General features: G+C 37.5%; 1 protein-coding gene across 2 annotated transcripts in view; it reads right to left on the bottom strand.

The window, feature by feature from the left end:
• Positions 1–15,458: 15,458 nt before the first annotated feature.
• Positions 15,459–23,779, bottom strand: part of trappc9 (trafficking protein particle complex subunit 9) — a 210,469-nt gene continuing 202,148 nt past the window's right edge. Inside the window, exons 21-22 of one of the 2 annotated variants that reach the window (XM_081376983.1) lie at positions 18,217–18,440; positions 15,459–16,577 (exon numbers count right to left, since the gene is read on the bottom strand). In XM_081376983.1, the coding sequence (XP_081233109.1) occupies positions 16,401–16,577; positions 18,217–18,440 (401 nt within the window). In that variant the 3' untranslated portion in view covers positions 15,459–16,400. The remainder of the gene's footprint in view (positions 16,578–18,216; positions 18,441–23,779) is intronic. The other variant, XM_081376982.1, reaches the window with a different exon arrangement.

Raw genomic sequence — 23,779 nt, 5'->3', positions numbered from 1 at the left:
TACTGGCCTAGTTAAATTCTCTTCTGAATCAGATCGCAGTGGGTATTTTTCACTAGAAACCCTCTTTAGTTACTAGACGTTATCTGCATCAAGAGAACCAAACACGAGCTGTACATAAACAGTCACAGCGTATGCTGAGAACTTTAGCGAATGCATTGATATCAAACATGAATAATCCTTCGGTAAAAACGCAGAAAGACGCGTTGGGTGCGAGAGATGATGCAGTATCGGCGAACGCTCGTATGAAGGCTAAACAGGGGAAATGTTCTGTCTGATGTACTGACGCTAAGTTTAGTTTCATTTTCTCACATTTCAAAACCCCCACAACACACACCCACACACAGAGAGGATATTTCTAGATGTGTGAATGCAGAAAGATGACTGCTTAATGAAGAACTGACATTAGAGGACAGAGCTGTAGGTCAGAGGACACCTGTGAAAGAGGATTTCACACACAAGCAAGCAGATCTGTTTCTACATTCTATTCAAGAAGATCTGTTTCTACATTCTATTCAAGCAGATCTGTTTCTACATTCTATTCTACATTCTGTTCAAGCAGATCTGTTTCTACATTCTATTCAACAAGATTTGTTTCTACATTCTATTCAAGAAGACTTGTTTCTACATTCTATTCAAGAAGATCTGTTTCTACATTCTATTCAAGAAGATCTGTTTCTACATTCTATTCAAGATCTGTTTCTACATTCTATTCTACATTCTGTTCAAGCAGATCTGTTTCTACATTCTATTCTACATTCTATTCAAGCAGATCAGTTTCTACATTCTATTCAAGCAGACCTGTTTCTACATTCTATTCAAGAAGATCTGTTTCTACATTCTATTCAAGAAGACCTGTTTCTACATTCTATTCAAGAAGATCTGTTTCTACATTCTATTCAAGAAGACCTGTTTCTACATTCTATTCAAGAAGATCTGTTTCTACATTCTATTCAAGATCTGTTTCTACATTCTATTCAATAAGATCTGTTTCTACATTCTATTCAAGATCTGTTTCTACATTCTATTCAAGATCTGTTTCTACATTCTATTCTACATTCTGTTCAAGCAGATCTGTTTCTACATTCTATTCTACATTCTATTCAAGCAGATCTGTTTCTACATTCTATTCAAGCAGACCTGTTTCTACATTCTATTCAAGAAGATCTGTTTCTACATTCTATTCAAGAAGACCTGTTTCTACATTCTATTCAAGCAGACCTGTTTCTACATTCTATTCAAGAAGATCTGTTTCTACATTCTATTCAAGAAGACCTGTTTCTACATTCTATTCAAGAAGATCTGTTTCTACATTCTATTCAAGAAGATCTGTTTCTATATTCTATTCTACATTCTGTTCAAGCAGATCTGTTTCTACATTCTATTCTACATTCTATTCAAGCAGATCAGTTTCTACATTCTATTCAAGAAGACCTGTTTCTACATTCTATTCAAGAAGATCTGTTTCTACATTCTATTCAAGAAGATCTGTTTCTATATTCTATTCTACATTCTGTTCAAGCAGATCTGTTTCTACATTCTATTCTACATTCTATTCAAGCAGATCAGTTTCTACATTCTATTCAAGAAGACCTGTTTCTACATTCTATTCAAGAAGATCTGTTTCTACATTCTATTCAAGAAGATCTGTTTCTATATTCTATTCTACATTCTATTCAAGAAGATCTGTTTCTACATTCTATTCAAGAAGACCTGTTTCTACATTCTATTCAAGAAGATCTGTTTCTACATTCTATTCAAGAAGATCTGTTTCTATATTCTATTCTACATTCTGTTCAAGCAGATCTGTTTCTACATTCTATTCTACATTCTATTCAAGCAGATCTGTTTCTACATTCTATTCAAGAAGACCTGTTTCTACATTCTATTCAAGAAGATCTGTTTCTACATTCTATTCAAGAAGATCTGTTTCTATATTCTATTCTACATTCTGTTCAAGCAGATCTGTTTCTACATTCTATTCTACATTCTATTCAAGCAGATCAGTTTCTACATTCTATTCAAGCAGACCTGTTTATACATTCTATTCAAGAAGATCTGTTTCTACATTCTATTCAAGAAGACCTGTTTCTACATTCTATTCAAGAAGATCTGTTTCTACATTCTATTCAAGAAGACCTGTTTCTACATTCTATTCAAGAAGATCTGTTTCTACATTCTATTCAAGATCTGTTTCTACATTCTATTCAATAAGATCTGTTTCTACATTCTATTCAAGATCTGTTTCTACATTCTATTCAAGATCTGTTTCTACATTCTATTCTACATTCTGTTCAAGCAGATCTGTTTCTACATTCTATTCTACATTCTATTCAAGCAGATCTGTTTCTACATTCTATTCAAGCAGACCTGTTTCTACATTCTATTCAAGAAGATCTGTTTCTACATTCTATTCAAGAAGACCTGTTTCTACATTCTATTCAAGCAGACCTGTTTCTACATTCTATTCAAGAAGATCTGTTTCTACATTCTATTCAAGAAGACCTGTTTCTACATTCTATTCAAGAAGATCTGTTTCTACATTCTATTCAAGAAGATCTGTTTCTATATTCTATTCTACATTCTATTCAAGAAGATCTGTTTCTACATTCTATTCAAGATCTGTTTCTACATTCTATTTAAGAAATCTGTTTCTACATTCTATTCAAGCAGATCTGTTTCTACATTCTATTCTACATTCTATTCAAGAAGATCTGTTTCTACATTCTATTCAAGAAGACCTGTTTCTACATTCTATTCAAGAAGATCTGTTTCTACATTCTATTCAAGATCTGTTTCTACATTCTATTCAATAAGATCTGTTTCTACATTCTATTCAAGATCTGTTTCTACATTCTATTCAAGATCTGTTTCTACATTCTATTCTACATTCTGTTCAAGCAGATCTGTTTCTACATTCTATTCTACATTCTATTCAAGCAGATCTGTTTCTACATTCTATTCAAGCAGACCTGTTTCTACATTCTATTCAAGCAGACCTGTTTCTACATTCTATTCAAGAAGATCTGTTTCTACATTCTATTCAAGAAGATCTGTTTCTACATTCTATTCAAGAAGATCTGTTTCTACATTCTATTTAAGAAGATCTGTTTCTACATTCTATTCTACATTCTATTCAAGCAGATCTGTTTCTACATTCTATTCTACATTCTATTCAAGCAGATCTGTTTCTACATTCTATTCTACATTCTGTTCAAGCAGATCTGTTTCTACATTCTATTCTACATTCTATTCAAGCAGACTTGTTTCTACATTCTATTCAAGCAGACCTGTTTCTACATTCTATTCAAGAAGATCTGTTTCTACATTCTATTCTACATTCTGTTCAAGCAGATCTGTTTCTACATTCTATTCTACATTCTATTCAAGCAGACCTGTTTCTACGTTCTATTCAAGCAGATCTGTTTCTACTTTCTATTCAAGAAGATCTGTTTCTACGTTCTATTCGTTTCTATTCGATCAGACCACAACCTGATAAAGTAGTTACTATGTCTGATTTCGAAGACATTGATTGCAAAATATTGGAAGAAACCGTACAGCACCTTAAAACATCAGCCTGCGCTCTTGACACACTCACATCTTTTTTTCAAAAGTGTGTTTAACAGTTTATAAGCAGATCTTCTAGAAGTGGTAAATGCCTCACTTCTCTCTGGGAGTTTTCCATACTCCCTGAAAACTGCAGTTGTCAAGCCCCTCCTGAAAAAGAGCAATCTGGATAAGACCATATTAAGCAACTATAGGCCGATCTCAAATCTTCCTTTCATAGGCAAGATCATTGAAAAAGTTGTCTTCAATCAGCTGAACAAATTCTTAAGCTCGAATGGATACTTTGACAATTTTCAGTCTGGTTTCCGACCGCACCACAGCACAGAGACAGCGCTCATAAAGATAATAAACGATATTCGCTTAAATACTGATTCAGGCAAACTATCAGTGCTGGTACTACTCGACCTCAGTGCTGCATTTGACACTGTCGATCATAACATACTTCTTGACAGGCTGGAAAACTGGGTGGGGATTACTGGGATAGTCCTAAAATGGTTCAGGTCATACTTAGATGGGAGAGGTTATTATGTGAGTATAGGTGAGGTGACCATAAGTCTGAGTGGACATCCATGACATGCGGAGTCCCTCAAGGCTCAATTCTTGTGCCACTCCTGTTCAACCTGTATATGCTCCCAATGAGCCAAATAAGGAGAAGACGACACACAGCTCTACTTAGCCCTATCGCCTACTGACTACAGCCCCATTGATTCCCTGTGCCAATGCATTGATGAAGTCAACAGTTGGATGTGCCAAAACTTTCTTCAGTTAAACAAAGACAAAACTGAAGTCACTGTGTTTGGAAACAAAGATGAAGTTCTCAAGGTGAACGCATACCTTCACTCTAGGGGTCAAACAACTAAACATCAAGTCAGGAATCTTGGTGTGACACTAGAGTCAGACCTTAGTTTGCAGACCTTAGTCATGTCAAAGCAATAACTAAATCAGCATACTATCATCTGAAAAATATTGCAAGACTTAGATGCTTTGTTTCCAGACAAGACTTAGAGAAACTTGTTCATGCTTTCATCACCAGCAGGGTGGATTATTGTAATGGACTCCTCACTGGCCTTCCCAAAAAGACCATTGTGTATGAAATGTGCTATATAAATAAACTTGCCTTGCCTATTCAAGAAGATCTGTTTCTACATTCTATTCAACCAGATCTGTTTCTACATTCTATTCAAGCTGTTGTGTTGTGGGTGAGGCTGCTTGAGAGAGAGAGAGAGAGAGAGAGAGAGAGAGAGAGAGAGAGAGAGAGAGAGAGAGAGAGAGAGAGAGAGAGAGAGAGAGAGAGAGAGAGATTAAGTAAATCTCTGAGCTCAGATGCTGGAAACATGGAAGTTAATTGAACTCGTGGTTCCTTGGAGCTCATTTGCATACAGGAAGGAATGGGTCCAATTCCTCAAGTAAAGAGAGGTTCATTTAAGTCAGAAAAATAAATAAATAATGTCAAAGCGATGTGTTTTTCTTTCGGTTTAAGCAGTGGAGCCGAAGGACGGATACACTCTCTCTGTCTTCCAGGAACCGCAAGAACAATGTGTATCAGTGGATCAAAGAGAAAGAATAAAATGATTTGTAAACACATAATGTGATACGAGTTATGCTAAAATGATGTGACTTGCTGTCACAGATTAGCACAGAAAATAATTCTGACTTGTCCCTTAGTTTGAACAAATCAAATGCGAATCACATTTTCAGTAATACCCTTATAACAGAAGTCTATGAGGCAAGGCGTTCTGAAGAGAGATTTTTTTTTTTTTGGAAGCACATATTAATCCTTCCATAAAAATGTGTTATTTGAGCTGTAAAGGATCTCTCCAGTATTTGGTTAAAAAGAGCTTAACTTGTACTGAACTCAGTTTAACTACAGCGACGTGTTTAAGGTACACTGGCAAATCTGCTTTGCAAACAGTGAGCTAAATACAGCAACTATATATATATAATGCAACATTAGACCCACTTCAGCTAACATATTCTCAGTTCGCTTTCAGGGTTCAGTGGGCAGATCAATATACCAAAATCTCTTTTCAGGTAATATCATAAACCTATTCATGAGCAGGTCTATTTCAAGCAGTTGCACTTCATTTATCTGGATTTGTATTTATTTACTCTCTATAGCATTTTGAGGCATATTTACTGTCAACTCATTTTTCCAGTGAAATCTGGCACAAATCAATTTCCATCCACGTAAACGACAAAAAACACTGTTTGCGTCCACTTTTAAATGTGCTTCTAAATCTGAGATGTATCTGATCACATGACAGACATCTAAACACTCATTTCAGATGCATAATTCGGTACCGAATTCATAATTCTTGATATCAATTTCAGTTCCACAGCAAAAACGATGTTAATTAACACAGCTATGTTTTTAGAAATCAATAAATATGAATAATTAATAATAATAATAAAAAAGAGCATGCAGCTTTTAAGTATTCACCAATTAAGTATTCCCTTTAAGGACACACTGCTTCAAAGAATTATTCATGTAAGAAGTCCGATAAAAAGAACAAAGAAAGTGATTTTCTCTTTTTCTTGCCGATTAATAAACAGCAGCAGGACTTTCAGGCTACTTTTACACTTCAAGACCTAATGAACAGCTCCAATATTTACTCATTTTTGACATGCATAGCCTATATATATTCTCTTCACACTGACATCAATTCCTAAGGCATTTGCACCAAGACAATCGATGTTGAGGGTAATGCATCACAAGTAACGCGAGTTACAATCAGATTACTTTTTTCAAGTAACTAGTAAAGTAACACATTACTTTTAAATTTACAACAAAATATCAGTTACTTTTTTCAAATAAGTGATGCAAGTTACTTTGTTCTTCCATTTATTGACTGACACCTCTCCTGTCGTCATGTTGAGAGATCGTGAGTAAGTGCGGAGGTGTTGTGTGTGTGCTGTGTGTGAACATGATGGATATTGCAGATCTAGACTAAATGTGAGCATGCATTTACTCATCTCACCTGCACAAAAACAGATTCAGTATTCCTCAAAATGAATAAAACAGTGTAATGCAAACTTGGAATATTAAACCTGCTAATTAATGATATGTTAAATTACACAAATGTACTTTATGCATTTAATGTCACTTTATTAACCAATGTCTTTGCTGCTGGCCTTGATTATTCAATTCATCCATACTAATAAGTAAATATGACTTTAAATAAACATCTAATTTGTTTTTCATTATTTTGCTTTTATTGCAGAAATAAGAGTTTATTCTCCAATCTTGAGCTGCGCCCTCTACTGTACAGGCGTGGATTTGCATTTCCTTCAGCCTGAGGCTTATTCATTTCACTTTTAGTGTGAAAGGTCCTTTACATTTGCCAAATGAGAACTTTTTTTGTGGTTATTAAAAAACAAACAAGCAAGCCCAGCCCAGGTGAGAAAAAGTAACGCAAAAGTAACATAACGCATTACTTTCCATTAAAAGTGAATAGTTACTTTTTTAGGGAGTAACGAAATATTGTAATGCACTGATCATTCACGCTCAAAGCAGCATTACCGGTAGAGTTGGTATTTTGGTAGTACCAAAATATTGGTATTATTGCATTGTTTTTAAATTTTCTTTTTAAAACTGTACAGTTGATATAATTCTACTATTAGGCTGTGAGTACTAAAAGCTCAATTAATAATGGACTATTTAGACATATAGACACATTTTCTTCTAAAGATAATTTATAAGAAAAACACTTCAGAAGAGGGAGAAAAAGGGGTCAGTTTGGACAATGCCGCACCTGTCAAGTTCTCATGCATGTAATCATTTTTCATCCGCAATCATCCGCATTTGGCAGATACTTTCACCTAAAGTGATATTCTAGATATACATTTAGTCATTCACGCATTCTTTGGGAATTGAACCCATGATATTGGCATCGCAAGCGCTAAATAAACAATCAAAGGCGCGCCTGTATCTGGTGACACAAGAACGTTCAAGCAGATGAAAATGACAGATGAACACAGACACAATATAACATATCACAGGAGAAGGTGTACTTGTCTGTGATTTCCTTTCATCTCATAAATTAGCTTCTCATTATCCACTTACCTCTGAGGAGAGAGAGACTAAAAGAATACGTGAACAAAACACAATACTGCTGTTGCTTTCCACCACCACCACGACACACACACACACAAACACACACACACACACACACACACACACACACACACACACACACACACACACACACACACACACACACACACACACACACACACACACACACACAAACAAAAGCTTTGAGACTTCACAGGGCCGCTCTTCACTGCGTTCACACACAGATCCTACAGCAGAAGCACACATTCATTTGATTGGCAGACATGAAGAGACGTGTGACAGCCCAAGAACTGATCACTAAATTATGCAGATGATATCCATCCAAAACTGTTAATGGAACCCCTGGGTCCTGCAAAAACAAGACAGGGTCCTAAAGACCCCTGTGATCTCGGCCCGACTCCACAGAGAGAACATCAACCTGTCAACCTTCATCATTACTGTCACTAATAGATTAACTGAAAGAATCATGTTGAAATTGCAATGAAAATTTCCAACAACATACGGCTGACTTCTAAACTGAAACACTAAATTTATCCTGCCAAACTGATTTCTGCCACTTATGCTTTCATATACAGTCATAACACGTAAACTATACATCCAGTTCTATTGAACATTCTATTCATTAAAGAATTCTGAACAAAATATATCACCGTTTCCACAGAAATATGAGGAAATCATTTTACTGGATTTTTGATCAAATAAATGCAGCCTTAAGAGCAGAAGAGACTTCTTTCAAAAACATAAAAACATCTCACTGACACCAAATATACAGAAATAAAAGGGGAATGAGTAAATAATAATAAGTATATTTTTCTTTAAAAAAAAAAAATCTTTAAAATATCCCTAAACATTCTTAAAACAACCAACATTTAAGCCAAATTCCATAAGTTTTCTTTTCTAATTTAGATGGAGCTTTTTCATTTATATAAATTAAAAATCTTTTGTTTTTATTTTATCAATTATCATTATTGTTATTATTACTATAAACATTCACTGCACAAATTCACTGCACAAACACATAGTGGTCAGCACAAAGCTTCTAAACCCGTAATAAATGTGGAGTATGGGTCATATTTTAATTTAAATTGCATAATTTTCATGGTTTTTAATAAAAAAAAGTGGATGCCAAGTGACCCGTCTATGCTGGAACCCAGAAAGTAACAGATGATTTTTTTTTCTTTTTGACACAATACTGTAAATACAGTCTTTGTCAGGGAAGCATATAAAGCTCCTTGTTAAAAGGTGTTTTATCTATATATTTTGCTATTCTTTTTTGGGTCACAACTCATGATTTAGCACATCCAGAGAGAGAGAGAGAGAGAGAGAGAGAGACAGAGAGAGAGAGAGAGAGAGCGAGAGAGAGAGAGAGACTGTGCCCGAGGATGCTGTCTGCTGACTGATAAGACTCGCTCTATTCACAGGTGGTTGTCAAGGAGACGGAGAGAGGCACAGAGAGGACAAACCAGAGGCGCTCGGACCCTCACCGCAGAAAGATCAGGATCAGACACTCCACAGACACACACATCCCTCTCAGCCCCCTGAGCCTCTCTCCCAAAATTGCACTGCTGCGGGCACACACAAGAGGACGAGCTGAAGGGAGGAAATGCACATTAACACATGTACACTTAACAAATGTCTGTTTTGGAGTGGCTGAATCAGCAAGAATAACTTCAGCGGTCTCTGGGTCTTCTTCCATGCGCTGCGAGAGCACTCCAGCAACTGACGGTCAATGGTGAGTGTGTGAAAGTGCACTTAATCTACAGAAGTGCGCACTTACAACAGCTCAGTTCAGCTTTAGGTTGCAGCGGAGCGTGAGAAAGCGCTCTGTTGTCATATTGTATCGCCATAATATAGCTTGAGCATCAGACGGAGTGCACATACTGTAGAAACAAGACAGCTGCAATCGCATGCTCCAAGATTTCTAAAAAAAAAAAAAAAAACTCTTGCCTTTAGAGATATGTATTGTAACTGAAATCACAAATAATAAGTTAAACAAAATATAAATAGGCGTTGCGTGATGCGTAACACGAGGATGAACCTCATTGGTTCTTACAGAAGCTCAAACGTGCTGCGTAACACGAGAATGAACCTCATTGGTTCTTACAGAAGCTCAAACGTGCTGCGTAACACAAGAATGAACCTCATTGGTTCTTGCAGAAGCTCAAACGTGCTGCGTAACACGAGAATGAACCTCATTGGTTCTTGTTGAAGCTCAAACGTGCTGCGTAACACGAGAATGAACCTCATTGGTTCTTGCAGAAGCTCAAACGTGATGCGTAACACGAGAATGAACCTCATTGGTTCTTGCAGAAGCTCAAACGTGATGCGTAACACTAGAATGAACCTCATTGGTTCTTGCAGAAGCTCAAACGTGATGCGTAACACGAGAATGAACCTCATTGGTTCTTACAGAAGCTCAAACGTGCTGAGTAACACGAGAATGAACCTCATTGGTTCTTACAGAAGCTCAAACGTGATGCGTAACACGAGAATGAACCTCATTGGTTCTTGCAGAAGCTCAAACGTGCTGCGTAACACGAGAATGAACCTCATTGGTTCTTGCAGAAGCTCAAACGTGATGCGTAACACGAGAATGAACCTCATTGGTTCTTGCAGAAGCTCAAACGTGCTGCGTAACACGAGAATGAACCTCATTGGTTCTTGCAGAAGCTCAAACGTGCTGCGTAACACGAGAATGAACCTCATTGGTTCTTACAGAAGCTCAAACGTGATGCGTAACATGAGAATGAACCTCATTGGTTCTTGCAGAAGCTCAAACGTGATGCGTAACACGAGAATGAACCTCATTGGTTCTTGCAGAAGCTCAAACGTGCTGCGTAACACGAGAATGAACCTCATTGGTTCTTGCAGAAGCTCAAACGTGATGCGTAACACGAGAATGAACCTCATTGGTTCTTGCAGAAGCTCAAACGTGCTGCGTAACACGAGAATGAACCTCATTGGTTCTTGCAGAAGCTCAAACGTGATGCGTAACACTAGAATGAACCTCATTGGTTCTTGCAGAAGCTCAAACGTGATGCGTAACACGAGAATGAACCTCATTGGTTCTTACAGAAGCTCAAACGTGCTGAGTAACACGAGAATGAACCTCATTGGTTCTTACAGAAGCTCAAACGTGATGCGTAACACGAGAATGAACCTCATTGGTTCTTGCAGAAGCTCAAACGTGCTGCGTAACACGAGAATGAACCTCATTGGTTCTTGCAGAAGCTCAAACGTGATGCGTAACACGAGAATGAACCTCATTGGTTCTTGCAGAAGCTCAAACGTGCTGCGTAACACGAGAATGAACCTCATTGGTTCTTGCAGAAGCTCAAACGTGATGCGTAACATGAGAATGAACCTCATTGGTTCTTACAGAAGCTCAAACGTGATGCGTAACATGAGAATGAACCTCATTGGTTCTTGCAGAAGCTCAAACGTGATGCGTAACACGAGAATGAACCTCATTGGTTCTTGCAGAAGCTCAAACGTGCTGCGTAACACGAGAATGAACCTCATTGGTTCTTGCAGAAGCTCAAACGTGATGCGTAACACGAGAATGAACCTCATTGGTTCTTGCAGAAGCTCAAACGTGATGCGTAACACGAGAATGAACCTCATTGGTTCTTACAGAAGCTCAAACGTGATGCGTAACACGAGAATGAACCTCATTGGTTCCTGCTGAAGCTCAAACGTGCTGCGTAACACGAGAATGAACCTCATTGGTTCTTACAGAAGCTCAAACGTGATGCGTAACACGAGAATGAACCTCATTGGTTCTTGCAGAAGCTCAAACGTGATGCGTAACACGAGAATGAACCTCATTGGTTCTTACAGAAGCTCAAACGTGATGCGTAACACGAGAATGAACCTCATTGGTTCCTGCTGAAGCTCAAACGTGCTGCGTAACACTAGAATGAACCTCATTGGTTCTTACAGAAGCTCAAACGTGATGCGTAACACGAGAATGAACCTCATTGGTTCCTGCTGAAGCTCAAACGTGATGCGTAACACGAGGATAAACCTCATTGGTTCTTGCTGAAGCTCAAACGTGATGCGTAACACGAGAACGAACCTCATTGGTTCTTGCACATAAAGCAAACATTCTTGAGCTTCCATTTACCACAACTGATGTGTGAATTAATTGTTTATATGTAAATAAAAGACTAAATTAAATCTGTTCATCATATAAAGTGATTGAAACTCTTCAGAATATTTGGACTAAACCGTTCACTTCATATGGATTAGTTTTATGATCTCATTATGAACTTTTTGAAGCGTCAAAGTTGCGTAGCTGTTAATTGAGGGACAGAAATCTCTCAATTTCATCAAAAAGATCTTCATTTGTGTCCTGAAGATGAACGAAAGTCTTACAGGTTTGGAACGACATGAGGGTGAGTAATTAACAGGAGAGGATTTGTGAATGGCAGTGAAGCGACGCTGGTAGGTCACATGATAATGACAACATGGCGAATGTCCAGATTACATCCATACTTTATAGAACGTACTTTTTAAGGGCTCGCGAAATATGCACTCGTTCAAAATAAGTAGAGTATGTGATTTCAGACATAACTTCTAACTGCATGCTTGCAATGCAAAAATATTCACATCTGTATTTGCATACTTGAATAGAGTTTGCATATGACCTCAAACTGAGTTCAAGGTCGAATGGATGATGTCGCAGGCCAGCGGCGGCACCCTGTGATGTGCTGTAGGTTTAACGTCTGTTTGGGAGGAACAGTAAGACAGCATTAGTAGAAGAGTTCATCTCCTTGAGAAGATTAAGTATTCTGCATTTTCACTATATTTCGTGTGTGAGTGTGTGTGTGTGTGTGTGTTTGATGAAGCCACTGAATTTTTCCATCTTGTGGTGACAGCAGATCAAAGTGAACGTCAGGAAACCTGTGCTGAGATAATCTCATTCATGACGGAACATGAAGGAAACACACACACACACACACACACACACACACACACACACACACACACACACACACACACACACACACACACACACACACACACACACACACACACACACACACACACACACACACACACACACACACACACACACACACATCAAGGACACACAATTTTCAATTAGCAAACGCACGCACACATCGTACAAAACTGAATATTCTGGGTTTGTTTGGTTCATCATTCAGAGATTGTGTGTGTTTAAGCATCTTGGCTCATTAACTCAAGCTAATTGAGATAAATATGAAAAGTTTAAAATGTTGTTAAACTGATTCATTTCTCTTTGATCACTGCTGACTGACTTGAGCTGTTAATCTTATCTGAAAGTTTTAAAAAAAGATAAATGTCTGTGAATGGGGGAAAAATATAAAAACTTTTGAACTCTACGGGCATCTGAAATTAAATGTCTACAATCAATAATCTTCTTAATTTAGTTTTAAGTTTTGTCCCAGTGGTTGCAAGATTATTTAAAATGTTGTATTTGATACAATTATACAAGGAAAGACTGCCAAGGACTGCTTTGTTTCTTTTTTCATTTTGCTTTACATCAATTAAAGCTGCAGTCCGTAACTTTTTTGGGTTAAAAATGATCCAAAAAAATTTTTTGAGCAAGTACATAACCAGCCAGTGTTCAAAACTATCTGCTTGCCTTAGCTCGATTCAAAATGGTTAGCTCGTAATAATGTTTTTAACTCCAGTGGTACTGGTGGATTTCCCCTGGAAATTCAAGCATGTCTTTGCGTCATTACATCACATCTGTCCACATAAAGGTGTCCTGGCTAGTAGGCTATGAGTGTGAGGATGTTGGAGGTGGAGATTTATTGCCTTTTCTCACAGCACTTGATATAATTAAACTTATCAATTTGATGGCAGATCCAGAAAGGTTCAAACGACAATCACCAGTGACAACTGGAGATTCACCCATTGTAAAATGCAAAAGACTTTGTTCGGACTTCGGTAAAAAAAGAGACTGCAACCGGGCCCATGCGAAAACAAGGATAATATCGGAAGGGCTTTTGAAAGGTGGCGTGAACTCCGTGCTTTGAATGGGTTCAAAACGGACGCAGAGACAGCTTGTTTTCTGCTGGACAGGTAAGACATAAGCGATCGCTAGATTTAATCAGCGCGATTTACTGCAATGCTTTTTTCCCCTTAGTTGGTCAGAACAAAAGTGGATGTTACTTATTTGTTCAGACGACATTATCCAGTGAAAATTCTTATCTGTGATTCCGAATGACAGTGTTCACACCATCACGGTGACTGACAGCCACACATTCTCCTCAAAACATTGGATTCGTCCGCGCTGTTAATCCATGGAAAGTTAATAATGCCGCGAAACACTGCAATTGCAGATTTCGAACAGAAGATGGCGCTTCTAAAAAAACTACGGACTGCAGCTTTAATTTAATTTAATATTTATTTTTTGTTAAATACTAAAAGCAAATAATATTTTTTTAATATAATTGTATTGCCTATTATTTACTGTAAATTAATAATTTATTCACTGCAGGATACTTTGGGTCAGATTTACTAATAGATTTACCTCTTTTGGCATTAAAAAACTACTGTCAGGATTTACTAAAGACAAGCAGTGAAAAATTAGCGCTGAAAAGAGGTGGACAGGGTTATTTTTGCAAAAGTTATGGGAGGAGAGTACTTAAATGAATGCAACACGATTTACTAAGGTTTGTATGTGTATATATATATATATATGTATATATAAATAGTATACCCGAGTGTTGTACATAAATTACTATACTGTAATATATATAATCTGATATAATAATCTAAACCTTTATATGAATAATGTGTGAATAAAGCAAATGACCTGTTCAAGTAATGATTCTGTGCTTTAAGACAATTTGTTCCGATGGCTTTTGAAACATCTCAGCAGAGGAATCCCTGAGTGGACGTTTAAAGCTAATTGAATTACAGCATCTGCAATCACTTACGATTATAGCACATAATGTAGAGCATCTCTACCGCCTCTTGCATTATCATCGCTGGACCACACCACAATAAAAGCATTAATAACACATTTCTGGCAATCATCGGTTGCTAAAACGCTCACCTCAGGAAAATCACCTCAGTTTCTGGAATATTATGAGGTGAAATGTGCTTTTGGTTTTACATATTCATATCCTGTTGTGCTCAAGTTCAATCTCAAGTCTGGGTCTTTTTTTGCATTTTATAGGTTTTTGAAACACATAGAAGATATTAATTCTGAAGTACTGAACAATTTTTCAAACCACTATATTTTGATTATATTTCAGATTTTTTCATTAACATTTAATCAATATTTTATCTAATTAGTATAATTGCAAAGAGTGAGATCAACATATCAAATCTTTAGCTTAGAATCTTAGGTGCCATTTACACAACACCGTTTTAACTAAAAACTGATTTAACTATTATTGGCCATTCATTGACACGACAAGAGCATTTTGGGGGCCTAAAAACGCAAACTTTTGAAAACGTGTTTCAAAGTGCAAGTTTTTGAAAACGGTACCGTTTTCATCTCCATACAAACCACAAAAATGGTGACATCATACGCATCCGTATTATGTGTCCAGTCTATAGGCGCGTAGTGTTTCTTTACAAAGTGTCATCGCCAACTACTGGCCTGGCATGAATAATACAACGTTTTTAGTCATTTTCACGGATCCGTGCGAACGGGAATCGTTTTGACAACTTTGTCGTCTCTACGTGAAAAAGTTTACGTTTTTAGTACATCGCACCCTTAGATTGATTAAAATCATCAGCTTAATAGACATCAGATTGATGAGCAAACACATTAAAGAAACCAATTTCATAGTTACGTAAACATGAATCAAAGCCGTGGGTCACAAAAAATATTTATGCATCAACCCAAGAAAAACTCCAAAATCCAAATGTCCTTACAGCTGTATAGATTCATACATGAAAATACTGTGACAGACATAACTCATATTTACATGCACTATTAATGTGAACCCCTGCCGAGAACATGTCCAGGTCATATTTCAGCTAAAAATCAAAAGAAGGAAATAGTAAATGATGCTTTGCATTAAGAAAAAGAGAAACCTGTTTTACCCATTAAGAGTTTTTGAAATTGTGACAATATTTTTATGACAATTAAGAACATTTCCCCTCCGACTAATTATGTGTATGTATATTTAAAGCATTTTAATTATTCACCGTTTATGATTTAGAGTAATACAAACTAATAAATAAAATGCCCGAGCGAAGACATTACAGTAATGAGACTAGACAAAAATGTGCTTAATTGTCATTTGTAAGGCAAAACAAATTGTCGTAAGGCAAAGCAAAAGTTGTACAAATAGGCTTCAACTCAATATAATTTCTTGTTATATGAGTTGAAATATGAGCTGGAGATGTTTCCTTCAGATTCCTGCATTGAAAACACGACGTCGTTGAGCAATCTAAAACATTTTACATTTCTCTGCAGTCACGATCACTTAAAGAGAACGATTCAGGAACAAACTGTGAGATCTCCTTTGATGTTTTCACTTAGCGGTTAGCTGAAAAGTGTTCTTCATCCAGTCTGTCTATCTCTAAAGAGCAGAACGAGCATGATGGGTTCAGAACCGTCAAACTGATCGGAAAGTGGAGGATTTGACATGAATTGAAATTGAATCTCCGAGCTGTAAAAGCTTTATACACTGGTACTGCACTTGTTCTATCTAGATCAGCTCAGAGGTGCTTTAGATAACGGCAGATTTCTCCCCTTTTCAGAAGCCTACTGAGTCTGTCAGGTCAGAGGTCAGAGTTCACCAGTTCAGGCGGCTGCTTCGATTGGCTCCTGGGCTTTGATGTGGACGCTGGGCAGGCAGAACCAGGCGGGCGGCAGGTCGCGGCTCGTGCTGTCGTCTTGAAACTTGATGTTCAGATAGAAATCACCGGTGTATAAGAAGAGCAGGGCTCCCACACACACTGAGTTCTCCGTGGGGTTGACCTGAGGATGAGAACACACACCTGCATCACTGCTCGCACACACACCTGCTGACTTCATCACTGCCAACAGCAGTACCACACAGCTCTGTTTCCTACACACTCCTCGTCCAGTCAGGGTCATACAGAAGCAAAGACAGTCTGTCCTTTTTAACTCTTTCCCCGGCAGCGGTTAAAAAAAAAAAAACGCCAAAGTTTTGATCATTTTCACAAAAGTTTCATTGCCCCCAGAATATTTTGTGGTATGAATATCTGAACATGCAGTGTATCAAAAAAATAGCTATAAAAAAGCAACATTTTGAGCAAAAAAATGAGAAAATATTTATTTTGTCAAAGACTACATCTGGATCATATTCAGACCGATGATCAAAACACAGATGGAGCAGATCGAGTCCATCAACACCCCTAATGCCTCACAGTTTTGATTGATATGCTGTTTAATATTGATGCTCGCGCTATATGCATATTACATATGCATATGATTACAATGTCGCTTGTTTCTGCTTCTTTGCCTGTGTTTTGATCAGGAGATTCAGTACTCCTTCAGAAGATGTGTCATAGCGCCCCCTACAGCATAACAGTGAAAACATGGAAAGTTCCATCAATGGCGGGGAAAGAGTTAAAAGAACCAAACTCTGATTTTAAGGGTGTGTTCACACTTGTATTTCGGTTCGCTTGGTTTGTTTGTTCTGGACTAAAAAAAACAAAACATTTAGTTCTGGTCCGCATAGCGTTCACATTGGCATTTTTTACACTGAACCTAAAGATACAGAACCTGAAGTCATGGGGATACGTTCACAACCTGGTTGCTGGTAAGTTGGGTCTCGGTCCGCTTCCAAACAAACTCGACTGAAATATGAACGCCAGTGTTCGGATGGCAGCGTTCACACTTATTCAAATGAACCGCACTAACAGAGCAATCGCTCCAGGGTTTGTTTTAATTGAACCGAACATGCCAAGTGTGAACACAAAGAACCAAACTCATCTTTAACTGGACAAAACAGTGAACAGAGTGAAAAGGAAGCCAATCTGCACTGCATTCATCCTGTTTCTGGTCTCAGAGAAAAAAGGCTCAGATCACTCAGTTAGTTTGTTATTTTAGTTGGGATTCAGTCTACTTTCCATGCACTTTATGTTTAGTTGGACTAATACTATAATAATAACAACTATTTATTTGTTATAATAAATAAGAATTATAATAAATTATTTATTACTATTAGTAGTAGTGATGGTGGTAATAGTAGTAGCTTTACTAGCAAAGAAATATTAATATATTGATATCTAAAAATTATGCATATAAAAATATAAGCTGACTGAATATACACTTCTCATGATCTTAACAACATTTCTTTTGCTTGTAATTATTTTGAACAAACAAATTAATTAAATAAATTATATGTGTAATATTATTAGTATTTTATTATTATTATAAGTAGTATTTTATTATTAGTATATAATAAATTATAACAATAATAATAATATTAATAATCATATATAAATAATGTATTTCTGGTCTTTACATAATTCCCAAACTTTTTGATGACTTTACTATTACTCTTATCTAGAAAATACTACTAATAAAGAACAGATGTGAACACAGCGTCCTGCTGGGGTGTGTTTTTTTGTGTGCGTCACTGGCTCACCGTGTCGATGTAGAAGGTGTTGGAGCCGATGAAAGTGACGGCATCCTGCAGGTCGTAGTTTTGGACTCCATTCTGATAGTCTTGGAAGGGGACGACGGTCAGAGAGAACGGCCCGACGGTGCTCTTGCTGCGGTTGGTCAGTTTCACCTCTAACGGCACAGCGTCTCCGACCCTGCAGTCGGCCACCACGTCACAGTCACACGGCTTACCGTTAACCACAACATCTGGAGAGAGAGAGAGAGAGAGAGAGAGAGAGAGAGAGAGAGAGAGAGAGAGAGAGAGAGACAAGTTCAAACCTCAAACTCTCCATTCAAAACAACATAATCTTTCATCTAATGCAAACTTTGCCTTCAAAAGGTTGATGAAGCCAACAGATGCAAGTATACACAGAACACTCATTTACACACTGTGATTTAAAAAAAACAAAACAATATGAACCTGATCTCTTATTACAGTGAATGAGGTTTTCACTGTAACATCTTGAAATGTGCAACATAGTGTAAAAAGAACTGCCAGCATCTAAAAGACAGTGAGCACACAGGTCCTGAAAAACCAATACCATCAAATATGAAACATCTCTTTAATATAAAGTTTGGCTTTTGTGATTACAGTATGATTCAGAAAAATGAAGCATCATTTCAGGAGAAATATATTTCCAATTTTTTGGATGCGAATGAGCACAAGTCGTCAAGAACTTTCCTAAATGTACAGCACAGCTGTGAAAAGATATGAAAAGAAAACTCACAAAAAATATACCAATTAAATATATATATATTAATACTTATATTCAGAAATGTGCATTAAATTGAAAGTAAAGCCATTTACAATGTTATTAATTATTTCTATTTCCAATGTTCTATTTCTGAAATCACGTTTTCCCCAAAAATATGAAGCAGCACAACTGTTTTAAACATTGATAATAATCAGAAATGTTTCTCGAGCAGCAAATCATCATATTAGAATGATTTCTGAAGGATCATGTGACACTGAAGTCTGGAGTAATGATGCTGGAAATTCAGCTTTGATCACAGGAATAAATTACATTTTAAAATAAAGAAATTGTAATAATATTTCACAATATTACTGTATTGCTGATCGAGTAAATGCAGTCTTGGCGAGACGCCTTTCAGAAACGGCAAACAATCTTACGGACTCTTATTTGAACGTAATTTGATACTTATCCTTTTTGTCATTTTTGCAGCTCAACTGCCTCAATCCACAATCTCTTTCATTGCATGAAAAAGCACAAATCTGCTTTCCGGAAGACAAAATCATACAGGTTTGAATGGCATGTGGGTGATTACATGATGATAGAATTTTCATTCTTAAAACCCACAAACACCACATATAGACTATTTCATTAGATCATCAATCGCAGTTCTGTTCTGCACGGATAAGAAGTCATGATGCAACAGCGCTGACCTGTGAGCGGAGCATGAACGAACGCTCACTGAAAATAGAGAAGTAGTAGTACATAATACAGATGAAAGCTTTTGTCTGATTGTGAAGAAAGCTCATGTAGAATCTCTCTCAGCTGTGGGTCTCAGTTCTCAGTCTCTCTTCAGAGCTGTCACGCGACCCCTGTCCCCGGAGAGAGGCATGCTGGGAGACGCGGTCCCCAGAGAGGGGCATGCTGGGAGACGCGGTCCCCAGAGAGCGGCATGCTGGGAGACGCGGTCCCTGCAGGGCTCTGTCAATGATAACCACAGCAGCGTCCCGCACATGCAGATAAACAATCTCTCACTGACAGGACAGCTGCGGATGTCTCCGAGGACTGAGAGGCGGCAGGTACGGGACGTCTGTTTGGGTAATGATGACTTAACAGTCACTATCACAAACGTCAAGCCAAATGTCAAGCTTTTTTTTATAAGCGAAGCTCAAATGTTTTGCTTTGCATCATCAAATATTCATGGTCCCTCCAGACCGATGTAAGACTTTAAAAGTTTTTCACTCGGCAAACCAGGGCTTCATCCAAATGTTATTTTACGTCCCGAAATAGCATTTTACCAGAACAAGAGAGCTTTTTTGGAACAGAACAATGCCACTGGCGACGTCTAAACACAAGCTGTTTGAATCGAGATTCGTGACGACGACTGCGGTTTAATTTCAAGGTTTAAATGCTGAAGATCAAACATGCAGTCAACGTAACGTGATGTGTGAAACAATATTCATACAGGACTTGAGTTAATCCACTGTGATTGAGCTGGATTGTGAAAATTTCATTCATTTTTATTATTAACGTCATTATTTATGTTATTTATATTTTGTGCACAGTCTATCAGTTCACATTATTCCAAAGAAGAAAAAAAAGAAAGAAGGTAACAATCAAATTTTTCTCCAAACCTCTTTATATCATCCAATCAATTCCTGAAGTAATCTCTCTCAGTGTTACTTTTTTCCTTCTCCTGAGTGAATATTCTGTTTTACTCTGAAATAGACATTAGTCAGGGTAGCACCATATTTAACCTTTGACAGGAATGAAAACGAGGCTGTCATACTGTTGCTTAACATACTGATTTTCCAGCCAAAGAAACATCTTTACGGAAAAAAAAATTCAGCAGACAAAAACTCCATAAAATAGTTTTTAAAATTGTAAGTTATGAACATCATGTGACTTTACCCACTGTGTGCCATTGTACCGGCTGTGAGTCTATCCCTCAGAGCCTCGTTTTCTTCACTGACATTAGTCTATCACATTGCAGAAGTAAAATGGCTAGCGAATGCAACCTTTAAGGATCTCAAGTTTTGTTATTTCTTCTGTTGCTTTAATAAGACACAGAGAACATCTTGATTCAGAAAAGAAAATCCACCAAAACCACCCAAAATATGAATCATGTAGTTGTACCTCCCTCTAAACACTCAATCTTGTATTGTAAGATCAGAAGTCCATTCTGTTGTGCTATTTCAGGAGTAACCAGAGACGCTCACTGTGTGTGTGTGTGTGTGTGTTCAGTTTGTAGACAATTCGAGATCAAAGTCTCCACTTTTCTGCAATTTGTGCATATTTTCCACTTTACAAATAATAGTCCATTTCATCTGATCCCCCCCCCCTCACACACACACACACACACACACACACACACACACACACACACACACACACACACACACATGGACAGACACACGTACACACAGACATATACGCGTGCACACACTCATATACACACACTCACACACATACAGGCAAACAGGCACATGCACACTCACTCTCACACGCACACACATTCAATCTCACACTCATTCACTCACTCACACATATACTCTCTCTCTCTCACACACACACACACACACACACACACACACACACACACACACACACACACTCTAAACACTCTCACACTCACTGACACATATACACACACACGCACTCACACACACACACGCACGCACTCACACACACATATACTCTCACACACACACACACACACACACACACACACACACACACACACACACACACACACACACACACACACACACACACACACACACACTCTAAACACTCTCACACTCACTGACACATACACACACACACTCACTCACACACACATACTCAGGCACAAACACACACATGGACAGATACTCACTCACTCACTCACTCACTCACTCACTCACTCACTCACTCACTCACTCACACACATATACTCACTCACTCACAAACATATACACTCAATCTCACACACACACTCAATCTCTCACACACACACACACACACACACACACACACACACACACACACACACACACACACACACACACACACACACACACACACATGTTGCTGGTGCGACACCTTGCCAAGTGTTATATTTAGTTTTTTAAAGAGCTGTTGCTAGGAGATGTGAAAATGATAGGTAGATCAGCTGTGGATGGGTGGAGATATTCCTCCATAATGATGAACTGAACAGAACAAAGAGAGAGAGAGAGAGAGAGAGAGAGAGAGAGAGAGAGAGAGAGAGAGAGAGAGAGAGAGAGAGAGAGAGAGAGAGAGAGAGAGAGAGAGAGAGAGAGAGAGAATCAATCAGACACGCACAGAAAAAACTATATGAAAACTACATTTTCTGAAGAAAACAGGAGTAGCGTTTACCTGTGCAAAATGCACCACCATAATGATAGTGTGTTGCTAAGTGGTTACTAGGGTGTTCTGGGTGGTTGCTAGGTGGTTACATACTCACCCAAGTCAATATGATTCACCTTTGTGCATTAAAGCTCCTGCCATTAAACACAACAACACATTTCATCCTTTACAGCTTTATTCTGCTGATCTCTCTCTCTCTCTCAGGTTTACCACGTCAGCATTGTTGTGGTGACTGTCGCTCTAGAGCGGTTGTCGGGGTGACCACGATGTCACAGCACAAAAAAAAAAAAAAAAGAATAGGTTGCCATGGCAACCAGGTCTGCCCGCGAAAAGTGCCGGGCAGCAGAAAGCTGGTAAAACTGTCCGACTCAGCAAAGCCATGTGAGCAAACTGAATCCTGGAGTTCAGAGTAACCCTGCATGAGAAGAGGGTCTAACCTGATATCAAAGGCCCGAACAGTGCCAAACAAAAGCTGCACCCATTTGAGGAGGTTACCATAGCAACAGCATCAGGTTTATTCACAAAATATATATTCTCATTATTTAGCGTTTTGTTTAAAAAGTCTTTTAATAGCTGCTATTTGGCTGATTGACATTTTTGAAAGGATTAAAAACATTTCTTGAAGTGTCTATATTGGAAAATAAACATTGTTAGGGATTATCATGGACAATGAAGATAATGAATACATAACGAATACACTGTAAACTACATCATTATTCTGGCAAAACTCTTTATGGACAAAGCTATATTTATTTTATTAACATTTTAAAGAAAGTGAAAATTGAGATTTATAAAGAAAGCCTCACTGTCTCGCTGTACATAAATGCTTGTTTGACTCTAGTAGTTCTATTATTTTCTTTTGTAAAACTCTAACTGTGCTACAAGTACCAAAAGTAAGGCAGCTTTTTTCTGCCACAGTATATTAAAAAAAGAAGGTAATTGCGAATTTTTATCTTGCAATTCTGACTTTTCCACTTTTAGAATTGTGAGACTTAAAACTCATAATTGTGAGAAAATGTCAGAATTGCAATCACAATTTTGACTTTATAACTTGAAATTGTGAGTTTCTGTCTCACGGTTCTGGAGAAAATAGTCAGAAATGTATGTAAGAAATGTGAGATAAAAAGTCAAAATTATTTATTTATTTTTTATTTATTTATTTATTTTATTCCATGGCAGAAACAAGCTTCCATACAAAAGTTGTGTGAGATAGACATAAATCTATCATTATATACTCTATAATTAAAAAACTATCTATACTAAAAAAAAACTATCATTATATACTATATAATTAGTAGTCAAATCAATTAATTTCAATTAATCACATCCAACAAAGAAGTTTGTGTATATACTGTATATATACACCATCTATATGTGTGTGTGTGTGTGTGTGTGTGTGTGTGTGCTTGTGTGTGTGTGTGTGTGTCTGTGTATATATATATATATATATATATTTTTTTTTATATGTTAGATGCAATTAATCAC

This window comes from Scardinius erythrophthalmus, assembly GCF_964197995.2.
Source record: "Scardinius erythrophthalmus genome assembly, chromosome: 10".
Classification (NCBI taxonomy): Eukaryota; Metazoa; Chordata; class Actinopteri; order Cypriniformes; family Leuciscidae; genus Scardinius; species Scardinius erythrophthalmus.
This window is presented reverse-complemented; position numbering and strand designations above follow the sequence as displayed.